The following is a 22,513-nucleotide window of genomic DNA, read 5'->3' as shown; positions in this document are numbered from 1 at the left end:
GGCTGAATTATTGCTGTTATGTAGATTACAATTTTCATGGAAACAGATAAAACATTTAAGCCTAGGGAAAACAGCAGACATGAATGTGACGTGATGTGAATGCAACGTTATATTTTTATGCAATTTAATTTGTTAATTAAGGTATAAAATATGACATGCTGCGCGCACGTAGGCTGTACACCAGAATCATTAACTCCTTAATTAAAGATACTCTTTGCTCAAAATTGATACAGCCTACATAAGCTATTCGAGTACAAGGTAACAAGACTGAGCGAGCAAAAATAAGTAATAAGCAACAATCAATAAATCGATAACCGTTTGAAGGATACTTCCACGATTCCAAATAGTAGGTACCTACGTTATTAAGAGTTCCGAGTAAATTAAATCGAGCATTTTTAATCTGAATTTCAGTGAAGCAAAAACAATTCAGTTCTCGTTACAGATGCATAGTTGACGTGATGATGAGTACTTATACAAGCAAATGGGACTAAAATTCGCCCACGATTTTTTAAGAGACTGATTTTTATCATTCCTTTATCTAAAAAAAACTAATTATCACGAACATTGACCTCAATCACAATTTGGCAAGGTTCCTCGCTCAGTCAAACTCAATTGCCCCGTTGTGTTAGAGACATTTTGTGTAAAAATATTGTTGTTTAATAATAGGTGTAGTCCGCTCTCAGGTAAATGTCCGTAGTCGGCTATCGATTGGGCTAATTTAAAACTGCGATACCTTTTCAAACGGAGGGCTGTCTAATCAAAGATAAATAATCCCAAAGAGAATAGGCTAGTTTCCTGAAAAAAAACTTTTAGAATATCAATTATATTATTATCAAAAAATATTGGACACCTATATTTTGTTATTTGCGTTAAGTTCCGCGTGACGTCACAAAGTGCTACACTTTTAAACACTTCTTGACGTCGCGGGTCTCTTCTTTTGAACTTTGGCACGCTTTATCTCTTTCAATTTTCAATAGTTTGAAAAAGTGAATATGCGCGTCGAGTATTTTTTGATAAGTTAACTGATGTTAAAACCTTTTTTTTTACCCAGGAAACATCCCTACTCTCAGTTTGAAGAGAGGCAATAAGTAGCCCAATGTTAGCCTACCCAAAGCAACTGCCTATGTGTCGTTACGAATGTGCTTGCCGTGTTACGTGATTTCAAAGTGTGGGATATTTGTGTTATCCATGTTCATACTGACATCAACCTCATCCATAGAGGAAAACCACATACAACCTTGTAAAGAGAATTAGGTTCAAGAATTCACTATACACACACTCATATTAATAGCCGTATTCACAAACGATGCTTGCTTAAGTGAAGCAGCAAATCGAACGCATGGCGTTGAATAGAGCCTTGTGATTGGTTCGTGTGTCACCCTGTGCATCCACGCGCACTGTGACACCTCATAGTAATGTTTGTGAATACGGGCGTAAGAGACACAAACTACGAAACGTACACAACGGTCTTATCATAGCTCAGTTATATTTACTCTATTTGACATAATCACGTATGCATGCAAACTATCAAATCACACGTTTACAGAACAATTGAAACATCCGTTGCAAAATATTTTATAGGTAAACTATTAAGATAAATAATAATGTCAAAATTTTCCCCAAAATGTATCAACTTCCACAGAATACGGAATATCCAAAACTCTGATAAGAATTAAGATTTACGTAAACATCGCGGGTAAATAATAGTTAAATTATCAGTCAATGGAAAAAACACAACCATGTTTTAATGTTATCCAAGATGTTGATAAGTGATTTTACGAAGACTTGTGTTCCTATACAAAAAGTAAGTTAATTCAGAATATTATCAACTAACTAATTCACTAACAATATACCTAACATATGTTTAAGAATATTAACTAAACTATTAACACTAACACTAAACCATAATTTTATTATGTTATTCTGTTTATTTTATTTTATTTATTCATGTGGTTTGGCTGTGATGAACCATACTGCTTTTGGTTAAGGTGCGTTTTTGGTTTTGGTATTTTAATTTAGTGTAGTAAAATGAACGTCATGTTTATTTTAATAAAAATATAATTTATTGTTTCTTCTCCTAACAACTTTTGTAAAAGATACGCATATTTTTCTTTCCTTAAAAATTCCACGATTAGGTACCAGATGTCGAAAGACAGTTTACTAACACTTACTAACCTTTATTATTATGATGAAAAAGAAATACCATAGCCCCATTAATAACTAACAATTTATGTTTCTTTTTCAGTCTCTCGGCAACAATGACCTGAACACTGGACCTAACGAACCATCTCCGTTCTTAAATAACATCAATTCTCCTATATTGGCCTCTAATGTTATCCTTAGCAATGAGAAAGACAACAAGAACATACAAAAATCCCTAATTTTCAACATCCAAGGAAGAATGGTCGGTCTACTCGGATTCTTAACACCTGAAAATAATGTTTTGGATGGAACAATTAACATTGAATACGTTGACGAGGTCATCGCCTTATCTGAAGAAGCTAAGAGGCTTCAAGAACAAGGCGTCAACATTATTATTGCAATAGGTCACGCTAGCGTGGAGAAAAACATTGAAATAGCTAAAGAAGTTGAAGGCATTGACCTAATTATTAGTGGTAATGAAAATACGTATTATTGGAATGGAAATAATGTAGGTACAGAAACACCACTTGAAGAACCTATAGTCATTGTTCAGGAGTCAGGAAAACGAGTACTGATACTTCAATCTCAATCCTATGACAAGTATCTCGGTAGGGCGGACATCAAATTTGACTCTGATGGAGAACTTGTTGATTATACCGCAGATCCAGTTTTACTCGACACTTCCGTAGCGCAAGACGCGAAGGGGCTTGAACTAGTATCAAAATACCATGAAGAATTGACCACATTTTCAGAAGAAGTTGTAGGGCAAACTGCCGTAGTCCTCGATGGTGAGTCCTGCAAGACTGCCGAATGTAACCTTGGAAATTTGATTGCCGATGCCATAATGTATTACTACGCAATCAGATACGAAGGAGAGACCTGGACTGATGCTGCCATTGCTTTCGTTCATGGTGGTGCCATATTTGGATCCATTGCGCCCAGCAATCGTCCTGCACCAGTGACAAGGGGCGATTTATTGTCAGCACTGCCGTTACAAAGTAACATAGTTGCTGTAACGATGACGGGAGCAATCCTTAACCAAGTGCTAGAACATTCTGTAGCTAACTACAGTATTTCAAACCCTACCGGTCAATTGCTCCAGTTTTCGGGGATAAGGGCAGTTTACGATATCAGCAAAGAGCCAGGCTCTAGATTAGTCAATGCAGTGGCTCGGTGTTGGTCATGTTTTGTTCCGGAATCCTACGTCATCGATGATTGGAGAACATACAAAGTACTGATGCCAGCGGCATTGGCAAACGGTCAGTTTGGTTATACAATGCTGGTTGGTTTACCAGTAGAAGAATTGGAGTATGATGAAGTGACTTGTCTTGCTGAATTCATAAGTTTGCGGTCCCCAGTGTACCCTGATGTGGCTGAACGCATCGTGTTGGCCGGTCAAGATGATTTTGAAGACCCTACTCCAGAGTCCACATCAGAGCCTACAACTGAGCCTACTCCAGAGTCCACACCAGAGCCTACAACTGAGCCTACTCCAGAGTCCACAACTATTGACCCAGAGTCTGACTCGGCAACCATAACTACTTCAAGTATTACTGTACTACTGCTAACGTCAATTCCCATGTTTAAATACTATTTTGGTTGATTTATAATTTTTTACCTTTTATATAAAAAAATATTAATTGTATTGTTGTTTTTTTCATACCGTTTCTACGTGAGTAGCCCTTAAAGGTGACATGAAGAGAGATAAAACAAAACGTTCTTTCTTTTTCTTCATTAGTTGTAAATATTGAACAGATTTATTCGTGAACAATATATTTAACAATTTAAATACTCGTACGTAAGTACGTAATAATTATGTAATAGTAAAGTGCATTAAAAACCGTAAAAACGTGAAAGTGCAATTTCTTCAGGTGACATAAATATGTACATAGGTATGTTTTTTTATTTATGAAGGACAACAATCATTAAAGCATGCAAGCAATAAGTCACGTTAAAAAAGATAAATATAATATTCCAAGTAAATTGGAATATTATATTTATCTTTTTTAACGTGACTTTACATTTAAATAATTTTCCTATCCTCCAAGTGCATCAAAAACACACACATATCCTTACTTTCTTTCGATGTAACACATTAAATAAAAAATCATTCATGTTTGGTGATGGCCTCATTAACTTAATGTTTATTGTAATAAGTAAATTATTTGTATTTTATTTAGTTTAATAGCAGTGGTTATTCAGTTGCATGGTTACATATTTTCCTTCCATTTATTTACTTGAAGTATCTTTTGAATACAATATCTTATTTATTCGCGTTTATTTGTTTCAGTCTTTGGGCAATCACGAATTAGATAATGGCGTGTCGGGCTTGACGCCTTTCATCGAGAACTTGACGTGCCCTGTCCTCGCTGCCAACCTAGTTCTCAACAAAGTCCCTGAACTAGAAGCCGAGCCAAACCTCATGAAATCAGTCATTTTTGACGTAAACGGGACCAAAGTGGGCGTCATCGGATACCTCACACCTGACACCAAAGTACTGGCTGTAAGAAACGATGTGGACTACATCGAAGAAGTACAGGCCATAAAAGAAGAAGTGAAAAACTTGAAGCAACAAGGAATCAAAATATTAATAGCACTTGGACATTCCGGTTTTACTAAGGATCTAGAAATTGCCAGAGAAGTCGAAGATATTGATTTAGTTATCGGCGGGCACACTAACACATTCCTATGGAATGGAACAAGTCCCGACATTGAAAAACCTGAAGGTCCCTACCCAATGATAGTGAAACAAGCGTCAGGAAGACGGGTACCCGCAGTTCAAGCCTATGCTTACACAAAATATCTGGGAAAGTTACACCTAGTTTTCAATACTGACGGGGAAGTCGTCAGTTTAAATGGAAACCCAATATTGTTAGACAAAACCGTGCCACAGGACCCAGACGTATTGGCAATCGTCAACCGCTACAGCGGCGAAGTAAAGAAAGTAACTGAATTAGTTGTAGGAACAACTTCAGTGGTACTAGATGGCAACTCATGTCGTTTACGAGAATGTAATATGGGGAATTTGATAGCCGACGCAATGATATACAAGTATGCTTCTGAATATACTGGATATGGGTGGTCAGATGCACCGATCGCAGTGATACAAGGGGGTGGGATCAGAGCTTCTGTAGTTCACATGGATATGCCAGCCAATGTAACGAAGGGTGACCTATTGACTGTGATGCCATTTGATGGGAGTATGTCTGTGGTAACCGTTCAAGGTGAAACTGTCTGGAAAATGTTGGAGCACGCAGTAGCTTACTATAATACGAAAAGGGCGGTGGCAAAATTTCTTCAGTTATCTGGCCTAAGAGTTGAATACGATTTTGCAAAGCCGCCGGGAAGAAGGGTGTTGAGGGCATCTGTGCGCTGTGGCCTATGCATTGTCCCAACGTATTCCTCCCTTAATAGAACGAAAACATACAAAATGCTCATGACCTCATTTCTTTCGATGGGGGGTGATGGATTTTCCATGCTTCCCGGCCTACCATCTACTCCCTTAAACTACGACGAATTGGAATCAACGATATACTACATCCAAAAAATTAGTCCAGTGTTTCCAGCCATAGAAAATCGAATAATCATAAACAATTATGATAAATTAGTACCTTTATATAGTTCTGCAAAAATGGCAACAATATCTGCAGCCACTTTAGTATTAGCACTAGTCACTAGATTATTGTAAAATGTATTAAACTTAGTCTGTAGACCTTATGGTTATTATAGTAACTATGTATTTATTAAACCGAGGTTGTCCTTTGTTAAGTGAAAATGATTATGTAAGGAAAACCTAAATAAATTGTAAATAATAACATATTCTGTGAAAGTATTATGCATTGTAATCCTAATATTTAAAATCCATTATATCCAACTTGGGATTAATACAGTATTATTATTTATCGAGGTCTATTTGCCTATACTTTATTATTACAATTTATTTTAAAAAATATTAGAAATATCAAACATAAAGTCTATCGTTATAGGAATCTTAGAATAAGTAGGTAGGTAGATAACTTAAACAAAATTAGAATAGTCGTGTTTTATAGATATAGGTAGAACATTTCATAGGAATCAATAATAAAGATAATACTTAAAACGGCACAGGTTTAAAGCATATAAATTATAACCTTATGCTTCACCATCACACATTTTTAACACAATCTCGCAAATATCATCCATACAACCGGCACTTCACAATGATGTACTTTCTAAATGCTTGCATTGTAATTAACTTCTGCATGTGAATGAATTTATTGTCGAGCGCATGATATCAAATCTACTTTGAAATCTAACACGAAAAGCATGTCCGTAACGAAAATGACACTCCAAAAGTTATAACTCGTAAAATTATCGATATAATATTTCACATCTTTTCAGGAATAACCATAATGTCGGTAAATACCGACTAAACAATTTGTTTGTTTCAGTCCCTTGGAAATCATGAGTTTGACAACGGTGTCAGCGGCCTCACCCCCTTCATTGAAAACCTAACATGCCCAGTGCTAGCTGCCAATCTTGAGCTAAGCAAGGTTCCGGAACTAGAGAGAGAAACTAATCTGAAAAATACAATTACAATTGACATAGACGGCACTAAAATAGGAGTCATAGGTTACCTAACACCCGAAACCAAATTTTTAGCAGTAGAAAACGACGTTGAATACATTGACGAAATCGTTGCATTGAAAAAAGAAGTCGCCAACCTCCAGAACGAAGGCATTAAAATAATAATAGCACTAGGCCACTCTGGATACCTGAAAGATATTGAAATTGCAAAGCAAGTAGAGGGCGTTGACTTAGTAATCGGTGGACATACCAATACCTTTCTCTGGAATGGCACTAGCCCAGATGCCGAAGAAATTCAAGGCCCCTATCCCACATACGTTAGACAAGCTTCAGGTAGAACTGCTTTAGTAGTACAAGCGTATGCGTACACCAAGTATTTAGGAAAATTACTTTTAGCCTTTGATTCAGAAGGAGAGATCGTCAAAGCTGATGGTCAACCTATTCTTCTTGATAATACCATCCCTCAGGATCCGGATACATTACAAATTGTAAATCGGTATACAGCAGAACTGAAAAATTTAACAGACGACATTGTAGGAGAGACAACGGTTGTGTTAGATGGGCTAAGTTGTCAGTTAAAAGAGTGCAATTTAGGTAATTTAATAGCCGACGCTATGTTCTATACGTACACTGAAGGTTACAAAGGAGACCACTGGACTGATGTTCCAATCGCTATGATACAAGGTGGAGGTATCAGAGCGTCTATAGCACACGTCGACACTAAGACAAAGATATCTAAAGCTGATCTAATAACAGTTTTACCTTTTGGAGGTAACTTAACAATAGTAACAGTAAATGGTAGTATTATATTAGAGATGCTTGAGCATTCTGTAGCTAACTACGATCTTCTTAATCCACCGGGTGAATTCCTCCACTTTTCTGGTCTAAAAGTAGTTTATGATTTAAATAGACCAGTGGGGCGTAGAGTCGTAAGCGCAAAAGCTAGGTGCTGGTCTTGCAGCATTCCCGAGTACTTTGATGTGGAAAATAATAAGACTTACAAAATTTTGACTAGTGGTTTCCTCGCGAAAGGTGGCGACGGGTATTCAATGTTGGAGGACTTGCCATCAGAAATCCTACCTTACAATGAACTTTACTGCACGGAGTATTTCATCAGACACCACAGTCCCGTTTTCCCTGAAGTTGAGGGTCGTACAATTTTGCTGAATAATCAAGCGCTGCAAAATTCAGCTATTTCATTGTCACCTCCATTATCATTCCTTATATCGTTGTTTGGATTGTTCATCCAGCTCCTCTTATGACGATAGACTTCGTGGATGATATTTTAACAAAGTACGTCATATTATGTACGTCAAGATGCAGCTATAAATTTTAAGCTGTGATTTTAAGCATTATGTAGATAAGTTTTGCTGAATGTCTAACCATATCCTACTAGATTCAGTATTAAGTAGTTCCTTATTTCATTGTTTGCATTGCTCATCCAGCTTATTTTATGACGATAGACTTCGTGGATGTTAATTTAACTTAATACGTCATTAAATTTGTACGTTTAGATGCTGCTATTTAAATTTTAAGTATTACTTACGTAGAAAATCCTTCCTACTATCCTACTTATCTGTCTATACTAATATTATAAAGAGGTAAAGTTTGTGTGTTTGTATATTTGTTAAATTGTAAGGGGTAATCTCGGGGTCTATTGAACCGATTTTAAAAATGCTTTCACCAATAGAAAGCCACATTATTGCTGAGTGTCATAGGTTATACAGGGTGTTTGGCGCATCGTGTGCCAAAATTATTTGGCGGATAGAATGGGTCATTTCCTATATTTTCACCCCCCATAACACGTTCCATGTCAGGCGGCTACTTTCATATTAAGTTTTTTAGTAATTTCACCAAAATACCCAAATCGCATCATTTAATTTCGATTTAAAAAAAAACTACTAAGCGTAGCCTCAAAGTAAATATTTTGTTTTGACGTGCATTGATATAGGGTTGCATCAAATCTAAATTTACTGGCAAATATCATCTAGTTTTTTTTTAATTCAGCTTTGAACTTTTCCGAAAAGTTAAAAATGGACTGAACATTTAAGTTTACATGGCTATAAAATTTTTTTTAAAAGAGATAGCGATCTTCGGATTTTATCAAAACTTCTCTAGTCTATCCCCATTCAAACGGTATACTAATCTTGTTTAAATAATAACAACAACTTCACAAATTCCCTAAATTAGTGCATTGACTCTATTCGGACTGATTTGCGAAATTTGTGTTTATAGCCCCTTTTTGTGTGAATAACACGTTAAATACCTACAGGTAAAAAATATTTATCTTAAAAAAAAAACTAGATGATATTTGCCAGTAAATTTAGATTTGATGCAACCCTATATCAATGCACGTCAAAACAAAATATTTACTTTGAGGCTACGCTTAGTAGTTTTTTTTTAAATCGAAATTAAATGATGCGATTTGGGTATTTTGGTGAAATTACTAAAAAACTTAATATAAAAGTAGCCGCCTGACATGGAACGTGTTATGGGGGCTGAAAATATAGGAAATGACCCATTCTATACGCCAGATCATTTTGGCACACGATGCGCCAAACACCCTGTATAAAAAACCGAAAAATTCCACGCGGGCGAAGCCGCGGGCGGAAAGCTAATAATATTATAAATGCGAAAGTTTGTATGGATGTCTGAATGTTTGTTACTCTTTCACGCAAATACTACTGAACGGATTTTGATGAAACTTTACAGTATTATTGTTTGTTTATTAACCAGAATAACATATAGGCTATATTTTATGACGATCTGTGGCAAACTACATTTCACGCGGGTGAAGCCGCGGGCAAAAGCTTATTTATGTATTAAAATAAAACTTATTTAGTTAAAAGTGTCACATTTATAGAGTAAGATTATTATCAGTATTTCTAAGTAAAATTTGTGAGAAGCGTCAATTAATATTGAACCATGAATAATAATTAGTTTTAAGTAGAAAATAAAAAGCAACACTTTAAGTACAAACAATAAAATAATTTTCAATTCGTTTGTGTATTTTATTTAACACTTTTAAAAAGGGTTGATTTTGTCACAGCCAAAATCCGGTTTGGCTAATTAGTTTCAATAAGAAGTTTAATAAGTCAACACGTCAATATCTGATAAAATCAGCCCTGTAATAATATTCCTATTCCTACCTTCCTAACTTGTATCATACCCTGTATCCTAAATCAAAGATCTTTTCTAATGAAACGATACAGGTTCATATTATTACAATAAAAATAGTGAATAATAATAGTGAATAGAGCCTGCTTCTCTATGAGAGCAAGAATGCAACTGAATCGATGTATAGTCATTGACGTAAGTATTACATAATAACAAAAACATTTGACAAATTACATAAAAGTGTAGAACAATGTATGAATATCTTATTAAATCAATACAATACAATTTTTTATGTAGGTACATAAATTTTCCAGTTTCAGAATGTAGTAAAAAACAAACTGGAACTAAAATTCTTCCCGGATTTCCCAAGAGAATCCTCTTTTCATTATTAAGTAAATTGTTGCATTTTCGCTCTTCTCTACCACAGTAAAATTAGGTTGAATCAAAAGTTAATATCTGAAGCGCAATTTGAGAAGAAAATAGAACTTACCAGGGTAGACTCCAACAGCTTTGGTAATCATAAGGCGATGCAGGCATCTGAAAAAAATGAATAAATATTGCAAGAAAGTTATGTATTAAATAATAATTAAAAACATACATACCTACTTACAATAAAGTGAAAAGGTATCACTAATTAATTCACTGTTTAATCACGATTTGGCTAAAATAGTTCAACAAGGATTAGTTATTTAAGTTGCGAAACATTTTTGGAATTTAAAGAACAGAAGTGGTAAGCAGTTTATAAAAATAAAAATATTTTATCAAGTTAATAATACCTATTAACAAGTGTGAACCTTAATATCACTCTACGGTATGGCCCTACATAAAGTACAACCCTGGAAGGGAGTTTTTTGTCGATAATTTATGATGTAGTTACAACGTATAAATACCTAAGTATGGAAAATGTACCTACATTGACTCTACCGCTCTACTTCAATCCAGTAGATGTTTGTTTGTTTGTCCTAGGCAGAAAGCAGAATATTTCTTAAAATTCTAAATAATTTTCTTTTTCTCATTTCAGTCTCTCGGGAACCACGAATTCGACGAGGAAGTCGAGGGACTTGTGCCCTTCATACATAACGTAACGATTCCTGTATTAGCTGCCAATCTCATCTTGGACAAAGTACCTGAACTTGAACATGAACCAAATTTACATAAATCCATCATCCTATTGGTACAGGGCGTAAAAATTGGAGTGATAGGATACTTAACACCAGAAACCAAATATCTAGCTCCAAAAAATAAAGTAGAATACGAAGAGGAAATTATCGCTATCAGACGGGAAGTAGAGGCATTGAAAAAACAAGATGTTAAAATATTCATTGCCCTTGGACATTCAGGTTTCATTAAAGACATTGAAATAGCAAAAAATGTCGAGGATATAGACTTAGTGATCGGGGGTCACTCGAACACATTTTTGTGGAACGGACGGACAAACGAAAAGCCTGAATATCCAGAGGGACCATATCCTACCATGGTGGTGCAACCATCTGGTAGACGGGTGCCTGTAGTGCAAGCTTACGCGTACACCAAATACATGGGCAGGCTACATTTGGTATTTGACGCAGATGGAGAAATCGTAAAATACGATGGAACACCACTATTACTCAGTCAAGATGTACCAAACGATAAAGAACTTTCAATAACTATCGACCGTTATCGTACCGAAATAGACAGAATAAACAACGAAGTGATAGGAAGTTCTTTGGTAGGTCTGGATGGAATATGCCGCATCAAAGAGTGTAACATGGGAAACTTCATAACGGATGCCATTTTAAACTACACTGCTAGGTATTACCCTGACTATTCTGACGTGAAGATAGCGGTGGTTCAAGGTGGCAGGATAAGGACTTCGATAGACCAAGCAGCGAAACCAATGAAAATATTGAGAGGGGATTTAATTACAGTGATTCCTTTCTCGGACACGTTAAGCATAGTGACAATGAATGGGACGGTGTTGAAGCAAGCCCTGGAGCACTCGGTGTCGACGTGGCGCCTAATCGACAGCACTGGCAATTTCCTTCAGATGTCTGGCATACAAGTGACATACGATTTAGCAGAGCCAGCGGGATCTCGCATCATAGACGCAAAAGCTGCATGTTCTCAATGCGGAGATCCCTCAATTTCTGAAGTAAAAGACGACTACGTGTACAAAGTGTTTATGCCGTCATTTTTGGCCGAAGGTGGCGACGGCTACGTTATGTTTGAGAATCTAACAAAAGAAGTTATTTCATTCGACGAGTTGAAGTGCCTCTTCGATTATTTAGGCAAATATAGTCCAATAAAGCCAGAAGTATCAAATCGTATTACGCTACTGAATAAGGACAAGCTTAAAAGTGAACCTCATAGAATAAATAATACAAATAGATTACTTGCAGTACCTAGTACTATCTTAAGTATAGTTCTGTTATGCAAAGTATTATACTCATGATGATAACTTATTTACAATTAGGGTAGATTCATAATGTGAATTTAGCAGTATTTGTTTCTCTCGCTTGTATCACCAAAATTCAAAAACAGTGTTAAGAAATACTCCAGTTGAAATCAAACCAAAAATATTATGTAAATTAACTGTAAATAACAGATGTAGATACTTTTATGAGCAACCTGCATAAATAGAAAAAAAAAACATATTTATTTTTGTACATTCCTAATCTAAATTGCTCTAAAGCAAATGGTATTTAAAAAAAATATTACAAGAACCATTTCCATTTCATTCCTATAACAACCTGTAAATCTGTTAATTAATATAACAGACCACATTCCCTACCAAAATATGGGGCATTTATGTAAAAGTTCATGTGATCTTAGTTGATAGTTTAGCAATAACTTTGCAGTTAAAGTCTACTTATTTATCTATCTATATAAATAAAAATGAATTGATGTTCGTTAGTCTGATTAAAACTCGAGAACGGCTGGGCCGATTGAGCTGATTTTGGTTTTAAAATGTTTGTCGTAGTCCAGGGTAGGTCTAAACGGTGAGCAAATACGCGCGCGATATTGTTTTTCTGTGACAGACAAAATTCCACGCGGGCGAAGCTGCGGGCGGAAAGATAGTATGTAATATAATTTACATGTACTTACATAAATGTTAAAAGGCTACTTTTCAATTGACAAATAAATTATTAATACTGTTATTCATAGATTTCAATGTGTGATATTATTTTGTTACCGCAATGTTATTTTTTTATTAAATCTTCTTAATTCAAAGAATTACAATTTTAACAAATATCATGAATAAATTAAATAGCAATTGAAAAGTGGGCCTTGAATAAATAGATATTTAAAGTTAGATAAATTAATCTCATTTATCATAGACCCTTTTTTACTTGTGATTTTTAACTGTTGCCAATTTTTATTTTTGAAACTGAGAACAACTACAACTTGTTACCTATGTGAACAAATGAAAAGAAAACTGAATTTTACGTCTTTTATTTTATCTCGTTACATATCATACCAAAGATTAAAAAATTACAAGCAATTGTGTCCTTATGATCAATACAGTTTGAGTATTATTTACTATTCCTATGTTCCCGATTTGGCCGACCACGTATATAAAAAACACCTGGCATGATTCTAATTTGTCATATTATACTGAGTAAGTACGATGTGATTAGCGAGATATGCTGATATTCATAAATCCATAGAAAACACGATACATTCATCATGCGCCGGTTTCTACTAGTAAATCCAATACAAAATATCTTACATTAATGATTACATAAAAGCTTTTTGCATCATAGCTAAGTAACTACAGCCGGTATGACAAAACGACGCCGAATCCATTCCTGAGTATATTCATTAGGCGAACTAACCTAAATAAAATACATACAACCCGATTGAATTAGCTGCACACCTCGCTAGAATGTGACTCACCCTCGCACTCACCGCACAACACGTCAACGTGACGTCACGGCTGCCAGGTTAACTCGACCGGGTTGTTTAAAACAAATTACTTACGTTACTAAAATTATACACTTTAAACAGTCTCCTATTTAATAAATATGGCACCATTGTAAATCATTAAATTAGATTTGATAACTTTAACTTGATACATTTTAGTACAAAACAATATAAAAAATGAATATTTTAAGATCAATAATCAACTTTCAAGGAACTTGAATAATTTGTTGTTTAACAACACATTAAAAGTATCTATCTAAGTACAGATCACCAAACTACAGGTAACATTATAACAATAAATTACAACAATATTAAAAATTGAGAAAAACAAAATATTAATATTAAGCAGAATTATTCTATAACTAGCTTTCCGCCCGCGGCTTCGCCCGCGTGGAATTTTGTCTGTCACAGAAAAACTTTATCGCGCGCGTCCCTGTTTCAAAAACCGGGATAAAAACTATCCTATGTTCTTTCCCGGGACTCAAACTATCTCTCTGCCAAATTTCATCAAAATCGGTTGCGAGGTTCAAGCGGGAAAGCGTAACAGACAGACAGACAGACAGACAGACAGAGTTACTTTCGCATTTATAATATTAGTTGGGATTGGGATTACCATAATATCATCGAAGAAATCGATATTCGATAATTACAGTGGAGAAATAATATCCGATAAAGTGGTCCAGTGGCAGTGTACTTAAGGAGATATAATAAAGCGAATATTTTGAACTTAATTTGTTAGGCGAGAGAATACAAGATTTTAGAGCCTTCAAATCAAATGCAGAGGTCAGAAATAAATAACACGAAGTTAGTAAAAACAATTCCTAAAAAATAATAACAAAACATTTTCAGTACATATCACTTAATCCTAAAATCTAATAATAATGAGTATGTTTCATTTCCAAATTACAATTTAGGTGGTGCGGCATTCCATTCCACTTGCTGGCTGTAACCGTAAGGGACTAACCCACCAAATATTTGCAAGCACTGCTTTATCGATTCCTGACAATCCGAAAGTTCCAAGCAAGGAGCATATGGCTCGAGCACCTGAGCTATCTCACACAAAGGCTTGTATATCCTCTCCGCTGTCTTCAAATCGCCCTTCTGAAGATTATCCAAAGCATCAGTATTTAAAATATTATCTTTGTGCTTCACAATCGCTGCAGGTAAATTTTTGGCTCGTTGCATTGTAAAGTGTGTAGGCCAATCGTTCACGCAAGCTTCACAGAGGCATGTAAACTTATACTGGAATTTGAGGTTTCCTTGACGTGTATTCCGGTCATCAATTGCGTGATGGGCACTGAAACGTAAAGAAGACATATTTTAGAATCATTTCAACTACAAATACCAACATAATAACACTGCAAAAATAACGAAACTTACCCATAGTTATCATAGAGTTGCATTCCTTTCTTAATCGGTCTTAGAGCAACTAATGTCATCCGGGCTGTTCCCAATCTGTGACACCTCACTACGTTTGGAGCACAAGAATGATTCAGCAAACTGTGAAAGGCATATGGGGCACTTCCAATGTTGAACTCGTCAACGAAATTTCCTTCGGCTGACTCCACATTTCCACTTATTCCATGCATATTAGTAGCACTTGTCATAATATGATGAAGTAAATTACCAGCTGCATATTTCCTAATATTATCTTGTTCCTCTTCATTGTCACTTTCTAAAAACTTTGTTTTCTGTGACAATTGAAATAAAAATACAGCTGCAGTAACTGCCTTTTGAAAAATATTAGATATAGATCTCTTTTCAATATTAGATGCCAAAGTATGTATTGAGGTATAATACTTTGAGTCATATACCCATTCATTGTTTACCTTAACATGACCTCTGAATTCTGAACCAGCATTTTCTTCTGCTTCTTGAATGGTTTTGAATAAACTGTCCCAGTCAGCATGGTCATTTCTAGCTTTTATTACAGTTCTAAGAGCAAGAAGCTCTAATGTAGTAAATTTCAACTCTACAAGGGTAGCCATCAACGGACATTCAGTTTCATGGTAATCCTTCCAGGCACTATCTTTGCATTGAACGCTACAATATAACGAAAAACAGCAGCTGTGACAAGGCAACAAATTCAAGCTTCTGGAGAGACAGTAACTGCAAGTGAACAAATATTGATGTTTCAAGAGCAGCTTGAAATAGGGTTCTTCTTGTATCAGAATATCACCAACTTTGATGTCACATTTTGCTACAACATGCCGTCCCATTTCATTACTGAAAACAACTTCCAGCTTCGAACTGGCACATGGAAATCTTGGCATCTGTGGGTCTTTTAAGGTAAGCAATTCACGTATTTCAGGGCTTAACCATTCAGATTCTGGAGTAACTTTATCTATACATATTGACTTTCTTTTATTTAATTTGTCAGTTAACTTCTCAGGGTATTTCATTGAGAAAACAGTGTCAATATCTTTAATACATTCGGCCCACTTTTCTAATGAGGAAAAGACTGCAGATCTATTAGCTAGGGCTAGACAATAACACTCAGAATGTAGAGGTGCATGAAGCAAAGATAGATTGTAATACTGCCATGCACCATAGTTATCGTTTCGTTGGTACTTTTTGTTGCCTTGGTTACGGTAGTATGTAGACACTTTTTCACATTTTTCAACGTCTAATATTTTTGGGAAGGCCTCCAAGCCTTCAAGAATATCATACACTATCAAAACCTTGTCATGGATATCTTTTGTGCATATTAATTGCTGTGATATTGAACGTATTTTACCTTGAGCGTTTAACTTGGCAAGAACGCCTTCATAGCAGGAATCAATACTCATGTTTATGTCTGTGTAGAAAACTATTGATCTTGCAGTTACTTGAGTCCAAGACAGTGGTGCACAATGTCTCACTTCGCGACGCCTTTTATAGTGGTAAATTTGGGGTGTGAGATGGTGTATGTCATCGACCAGCGCTTGAGGGCACAAAATATTACTCTGGATAAATCTGAGAGAGGTTAGATTATCGTCCACCTGAAAAACATAAAACTAATTTAATATACAATGTTTGGGTCGTAAAACTATGTTTTTATATCATTTGCAGTGCTCACCGATGTGGTTACAGTGCTACTTCATCCCAAACTCCTGGACGAGCTATTTATACCGCAGCCGGTGGCCACCCACGTCGTCATCAAGCAACTGCTTCAAGATATATCGGCCACGTCTATTATGAAACTAGACGACTATTCCATGTCCAAATTATGGGATTTGATGACCATGATCTTCAAATGGCAGCTTTCTGTAGCAACAAACCAAAATATTTTTGACATTAGCCGGCGACACTTGAGAAGTGTGGCCACACTCATGCCTCAACATTTCCCAAAATGTATTATTGAGCAGGCGATGAGGAGATTTGAATCTTTAGCCCAAAAATTCACTGATGATGATTACAAATCGCTGAGCAACACCTTGATATTATGGTTTTCTGAATATCATACAAAGATTTCAGTTTTACTGAGATTGGGACTTCAAAAGAAAGATGGAACGTTTAGTTTGCCAGCAACAATAAATTCAAGGATTTTACAAAATCTCGGAGAAAACATTTACATTTATGACAATAAGAAAAATCCTGCTGATGAATATGAATCTAAATGTGCTGATACTTGCGAAATCAGTTGCCTCCTTGGGACAATAGATCCTACGCCTAGCAAACAGGGAGTCATTGAGTTGCACCTGCCTATCGAATTTGGGAAAGGAGTTGCTAAGAAAACAATTGAACTTCCAAGAGATACACATTTTGAGAGCATTAGCACTAATGTTAAAATAAAGAATACAGAACTTACATTCACTCCAGATATTCCCAAATCGACACAAGAGGACTTGTTGGATATGCTTCTCGAAACAGAGTGAACATAGTACTCAAATAAAATCAATATTACCACTTGTTCCACTTATTTCGGGAAATTCCCGTGTATAAACTGTCCGACTTCACAAGACGAGACTTCTCTCTCACCAGAAGTTCTATAGAGTAAGTAAGTCGCTGTCTTCACAATAACGGACCGGATATTATTATAATAACGGAAATCCCCCGCTCGTGAGGGTTTAATTTAAGGGTCAATTCTTTAACACTGGTGTTATCTTTATAACGAAGTATTAAATCTGTCCTTGCTAGCACACTTTGGAAGCATTATAATCGATTTATTATAATGCACAAAAGCATTAAACACAAGCAAATGTGCATAGTTGGGTTTTGCATAGGATCCTACCATTTAAATACACAATGAAAATCAAAATTTCAAAAAATACTTTATTACAATACTTAGCATTAATGTTACACTCGCCGATTTAAATTAATCTACACAAAAAACTTATTTGATATCATTTTCAATAACAATTTACACATTAGGTATACTTAACGATTCATTAGTAATTTAAACCAGCGAATGTAATAATAAACAACAGCCAGAATCACTTATTAAATTACGTTTATTTGACAAATACCTACTACCATAATTAATTTACTGAGTTCATTACACATCACCACTATCCATTTGAAATCTGCGAGAGAAAACTACAACTTTTAAAGAAGTGGTGGTATGATTATGAAACCTATTTAAGTAATTATATCACATGTTAGATATCAGTAATAGGGAATCGGACAACTTGAAAACCTACGATTAATCTGATATTTTCATACAAACTCTATGAAAAACAGTATATTTCTAATTAATGGAAAATATCACCACTCAGTTGGTGTCCGATCCCCTATTCAATTACTACATTAGTAGTCGTTTTTTTAAGGCCAGCAATTTGAAATTAATGAAGGCCAAACAAAGATTATTAATTTATACAACCATTTAAACAACAAAATAATATTACAAAGCAAAGGAATGAGCTTGAGTGCTACTTTGAAAACTCACTTTTTGGCAAATCAAAACAATTAATAAAACATTGAGTTAAATTACGACTAGTCAAATCAATACGTCACAATAATTCTCAAAGTAACAAACAATGCTATTAAAATAACTTAAATAATATAAAAGTCAACCTAAGGTCACCTATTGTGGACAAAAATATAAAAAACGTTACAAAAGAGTCGTCGATTCTATTGAGATCTCCAAATGACCAAATACAGACTTGTAACATTTTCAACAAAAAACATGTGGCAATAAAATAAATGCTTTAATTTACCGGTTTATATTAAAGTATATGAGTCAATTTATAATTAAATTTCAAATGCCAAACAACAATAAAATTTAGTAGCAAACCAAACCAAATATTTCGCATAGCAACAGCACAACATAGTAAAAAAATTCAATGTGGCTCTTGTTAGCACTACATAAGTTGCAAATGTTCAGCAGATGTGCTTTCGTCCGTGTGCCTATCTACCGGGTAACATCAGCGTCGGACTGGCCATACAGTCGGGGTGGCATTTGCCAGCCGGGCCCCAGCCTGCGCGGGCCCCCCACGGCCTGGGTTGCGGGGCATGCGGCAACCGTAGCACAGGGGGCCCGCGCAGCGTGGCCCCTGTGCTACGGTTGCCCGCGTGCATGTCTCGGAAACTATGCGTCGTACAAAAAAATTGTACAGTCATAATTTGTAGAAAATTGCTTTGCCTACAAATATGTTAATATAACTTTTTGCCTTAAAGATTGAAGAAGTTATAAGCAAAAAAAAAATCCTTTTTTTTCTTATGTATATTTTCTCCAATTTAATTTAGGACAAAAAGTTATGTAAACACAGGGCCGTCTTTAACCTACTAGGGGCCCTGGGCACTTACGGATCAAGGGGGCCCTTGTCATCTAGAAGAAGGTATTTTGAGACGGACAGACGGGGGCCCCCTCCGTCGCGGGGCCCTGAGCACGTGCCTAAAGTGCCCAGTGGGAAAGAGGGCTTTGACCATTTATGTTTCTTTCATGAACACGAATTTAAAAGCAGATTTTTTTCAAAAAGTATCATTTTTTATTATTTGTTGGCATTTTCTGAGTATTTTATGTATTTTTTTAGTATCGTCTGTTATTTAGCATTATTACTGTTTTTACAGGATATACCTCTTAGTTTAAAAGTTATTACGTTTTCTTTACAATAAGTAATTGGAAGAAAAAAAAATGCTTAATTTCTTTTTTAATATCTCAAAAAATTTTTGACCTGTTTTTTGTCGATAAAAATAGATCTAGTTTCACCTAATTTCATATGTGCACTTTATCGTAACTCACACTGTATTAAATACAGAATCGGATCTAATCAAGGATTACGAAGTCATTAACAGCTTAGCTGAAAGTTCTCCTGTTTTAAAAAAAATGTTGATTGGCTAGCTTTATATTATTATTTGTTATTAGTAAATACCTACTTATTATTTTACTTTACTTTAGTATTGTAATAAATTTTTTACAATTTGTTTATCTCAATTTGTGTATCTCAGTATTTTTCGATAGTATCCCATCACCATGATCTAGTCTCGGGCCTCGGGATTGCTATCAGCCACCCGGGCCCTTCCGGCCCAGTCCGACCCTGGGTAACATTACTACTCGAAGTGTTAGTAATCTTTGTCTATTTATTTACATACAAGCTTTCCGCCCGCGGCTTCGTCCGCGTCGAATTTTGTCTGTCATAGAAAAACGTTATCGCGCGCGTCCCTATTTCAAAAACCGGGATAAAAACTATCCTATGTCCTTTCCCGGGACTCAAACTATCTCTATGCCTTTCATCAAGATCGGTTCAGTGGTTTAGGCGTGAAAGCGAGACAGACAGACAGACAGAGTTACTTTCGCATTTATAATATTAGTATAGATTCCCATTTAGGGCTTGCGCGCACGGGTGACTTGTCACCGTGACAAGTATCTTTCTCTTTTACACTTTTATAAAGAGAAAAAGAAAGAAAAAGTAGTACTTATTCTTATCTATGGAGAAATATACTGTCACGGTGACAAGTCACCCGTGAGCGCAATTTCTTGAAGTGGGGGCCAGAGTCACAATATCATTATACTATAAGGTTACCTACTGTCTCCCATTATACCCGTTAACNTGGAAGTCGGAGATGGCCTGTTCACGTTTTTTTACAATATACTTGATTTAGCAGCTATAAACTCGTAGTTCTATATCAAAAAGTCACAGGAAAAAAAATTCTCGTCATGATTTTATCCTTCAATTAGTGAGTGAACTACGTGAAGAGTGTGTGTAAAAAAAACCCACTTCAACTGCGACTCAGAGACAATAAACTAATTCTGAAACAAGTGAACCATGTACTACAAACAATAAGAGGCGGCAATGTCAAATCAATAGTAATTGTAAAAAAAATGAAACATGTGAAAACTGCACTATCTGTAAAAAAGCTGTTTGTGGAAAATGTACAAAAGAGTCTAAAAAAACTATTACTTGTCACAAATGTTACTAACTTTAATGCTAAATTGTTTACTACTATTAAAAATAAATTTGTATTATTTTTATTTAATTTATTTTATTTAAAATCTGTAATAATTTCATAAGTATTCTCACTTAATCTCTAGTACCGTCAAATTGACCGCTGCGGTCTTTGAAGGTATAGCATGCAGCCCGGCCCTTCTAGTGTTAATAAAACGTAGCTACTCAACTGTAGGCATACACTTAGGCTCGCATTTTTCGATCCAAATTGAAGCAAAGATTGCAAAGCTTGTGATTGGTCTGAATATTGAAATTGAAACAATCAGTCTTTAATCTATTAGGGGCCTAAGAATAGGATAGCAATAAAGGTAATATAAAAAAAGTATACTAAGAGGGAAACATTTGTTACGACCATACAAGACCTTATGCAAACTGGAACCCAAATGTTGACATAAAGTCGCGTAACAGTACTAATGCAGTAAAATTAACCTTTAAACTCATCTCAGCGCATTCTTGCGCCCCGATTGCGCTAATTTCTAATGTCTCCAATTCGTTCGCGTTTCAATTCCAGTCACACCCCATTTTCATTCCAGCTAATATACCTACATTTCGGTATCGCGATAAAGTTCACGCGTAAACAAAGACGAAATAACGAATTTATGCACTTTTCATTACAAGTCCGAACACCTTAGTCTTAAACTAAAACACAGCAATTGTTTGACTAGCGTGTGAGATTTTTCTCACACGCTAGCTTTCTGTCAGCTTTTACTCAAAGGCGCAGTTGCGCTTCGTTTACGTTACAACTTCGTTTGTAGCTGTCAAAACGACACCGTGATACGATACGATTTGTCAAAATATTTAGCGCAATCGGGGCCCTGATCTTGGACACAAGCTTCAAAGCCTTTTCAGCAGCTTTTTGCTTCAAATTGTTTCAGACATAAACTAGAAATTTCTAGTAGCACAGTTTGATTTTAATTCTACACTTCACCACTTTTTGTCACATGTGTAGTCACGTCAAATTCGGTTACAATGTGTTAGAGAAACCTCGAGTGCACTCTGGTGGAATTTGGTGAGAAGCTGCTATCTGGTGGCAGCATACTCGCGTCTCCGTAAACTGGTGATGACGGCCCGTTGGACGCGAATGGGCTTCTTGAGAACGTTCTGGAACGATTGAACGTGGGCGTCGTCTCGGCCGGCAGAACGGTTTGCACCGGCTCCATTGGTAACCGGATCGGTGATTTTCTTTGCAGTCTTGCTTGAACTACAATAAAAAAACGAATTAATATTCCATTATTCATTATTTTGAGCTACCAAAATCGACGGAAATAGAGGTCAAAATATAAGACTTACTAAAACTAAAATACATTACCGATATTTTATTATTTTCAAAGATGCGAAAAATTTACTTCTCTAGCTTAATTTTGCTAAAACGAGTCATTTAAATATAAGACTTACTAAAACTAAAGTACATTAAATTA

At 35.7% G+C, this 22,513-nt stretch overlaps 4 protein-coding genes across 4 annotated transcripts in view; 2 read left to right on the top strand and 2 right to left on the bottom strand.

Annotated features, from left to right (window-relative positions):
• Positions 1-12,360, top strand: part of LOC114354053 (uncharacterized) — a 41,044-nt gene extending 28,684 nt beyond the window's left edge. Inside the window, exons 4-7 of the mRNA XM_028306308.1 lie at positions 2,246-3,526; positions 4,433-5,616; positions 6,572-7,538; positions 10,847-12,360. Of these exons, the coding sequence (XP_028162109.1) occupies positions 2,246-3,526; positions 4,433-5,616; positions 6,572-7,538; positions 10,847-12,256 (4,842 nt within the window). The 3' untranslated portion in view covers positions 12,257-12,360. The remainder of the gene's footprint in view (positions 1-2,245; positions 3,527-4,432; positions 5,617-6,571; positions 7,539-10,846) is intronic.
• A 1,958-nt stretch (positions 12,361-14,318) lies between these two features.
• Positions 14,319-16,535, bottom strand: Smyd4-4 (SET and MYND domain containing, class 4, member 4). Its single transcript, XM_028306295.1, has 2 exons — positions 15,109-16,535; positions 14,319-15,025 (listed from the first exon to the last, which is right to left on the bottom strand). Exons 1-2 carry the CDS (start codon positions 16,515-16,517, stop codon positions 14,632-14,634), a joined length of 1,803 nt encoding a protein of 600 aa, XP_028162096.1. The 5' UTR covers positions 16,518-16,535; the 3' UTR covers positions 14,319-14,631.
• A 16-nt stretch (positions 16,536-16,551) lies between these two features.
• OSCP1 (Organic solute carrier partner 1) lies at positions 16,552-17,933 on the top strand. The gene is made up of 2 exons (XM_028306300.1): positions 16,552-16,692; positions 16,780-17,933. Exons 1-2 carry the CDS (start codon positions 16,581-16,583, stop codon positions 17,583-17,585), a joined length of 918 nt encoding a protein of 305 aa, XP_028162101.1. The 5' UTR covers positions 16,552-16,580; the 3' UTR covers positions 17,586-17,933.
• Positions 17,934-21,246: 3,313 nt separating this feature from the next.
• Gp210 (nucleoporin 210) overlaps positions 21,247-22,513 on the bottom strand; it is a 30,558-nt gene continuing 29,291 nt past the window's right edge. The window contains exon 28 of the mRNA XM_028306309.1: positions 21,247-22,296. Within this exon, the coding sequence (XP_028162110.1) occupies positions 22,070-22,296 (227 nt within the window). The 3' untranslated portion in view covers positions 21,247-22,069. The remainder of the gene's footprint in view (positions 22,297-22,513) is intronic.

The sequence above is a fragment of the Ostrinia furnacalis genome, unplaced genomic scaffold (assembly GCF_004193835.3).
Source record: "Ostrinia furnacalis isolate ACB-3 unplaced genomic scaffold, ASM419383v2 OfSCF1913, whole genome shotgun sequence".
Classification (NCBI taxonomy): domain Eukaryota; kingdom Metazoa; phylum Arthropoda; class Insecta; order Lepidoptera; family Crambidae; genus Ostrinia; species Ostrinia furnacalis.
Note: the sequence above shows the minus strand (reverse complement) of the source record. Positions and strands in the feature narration are given on the sequence as shown.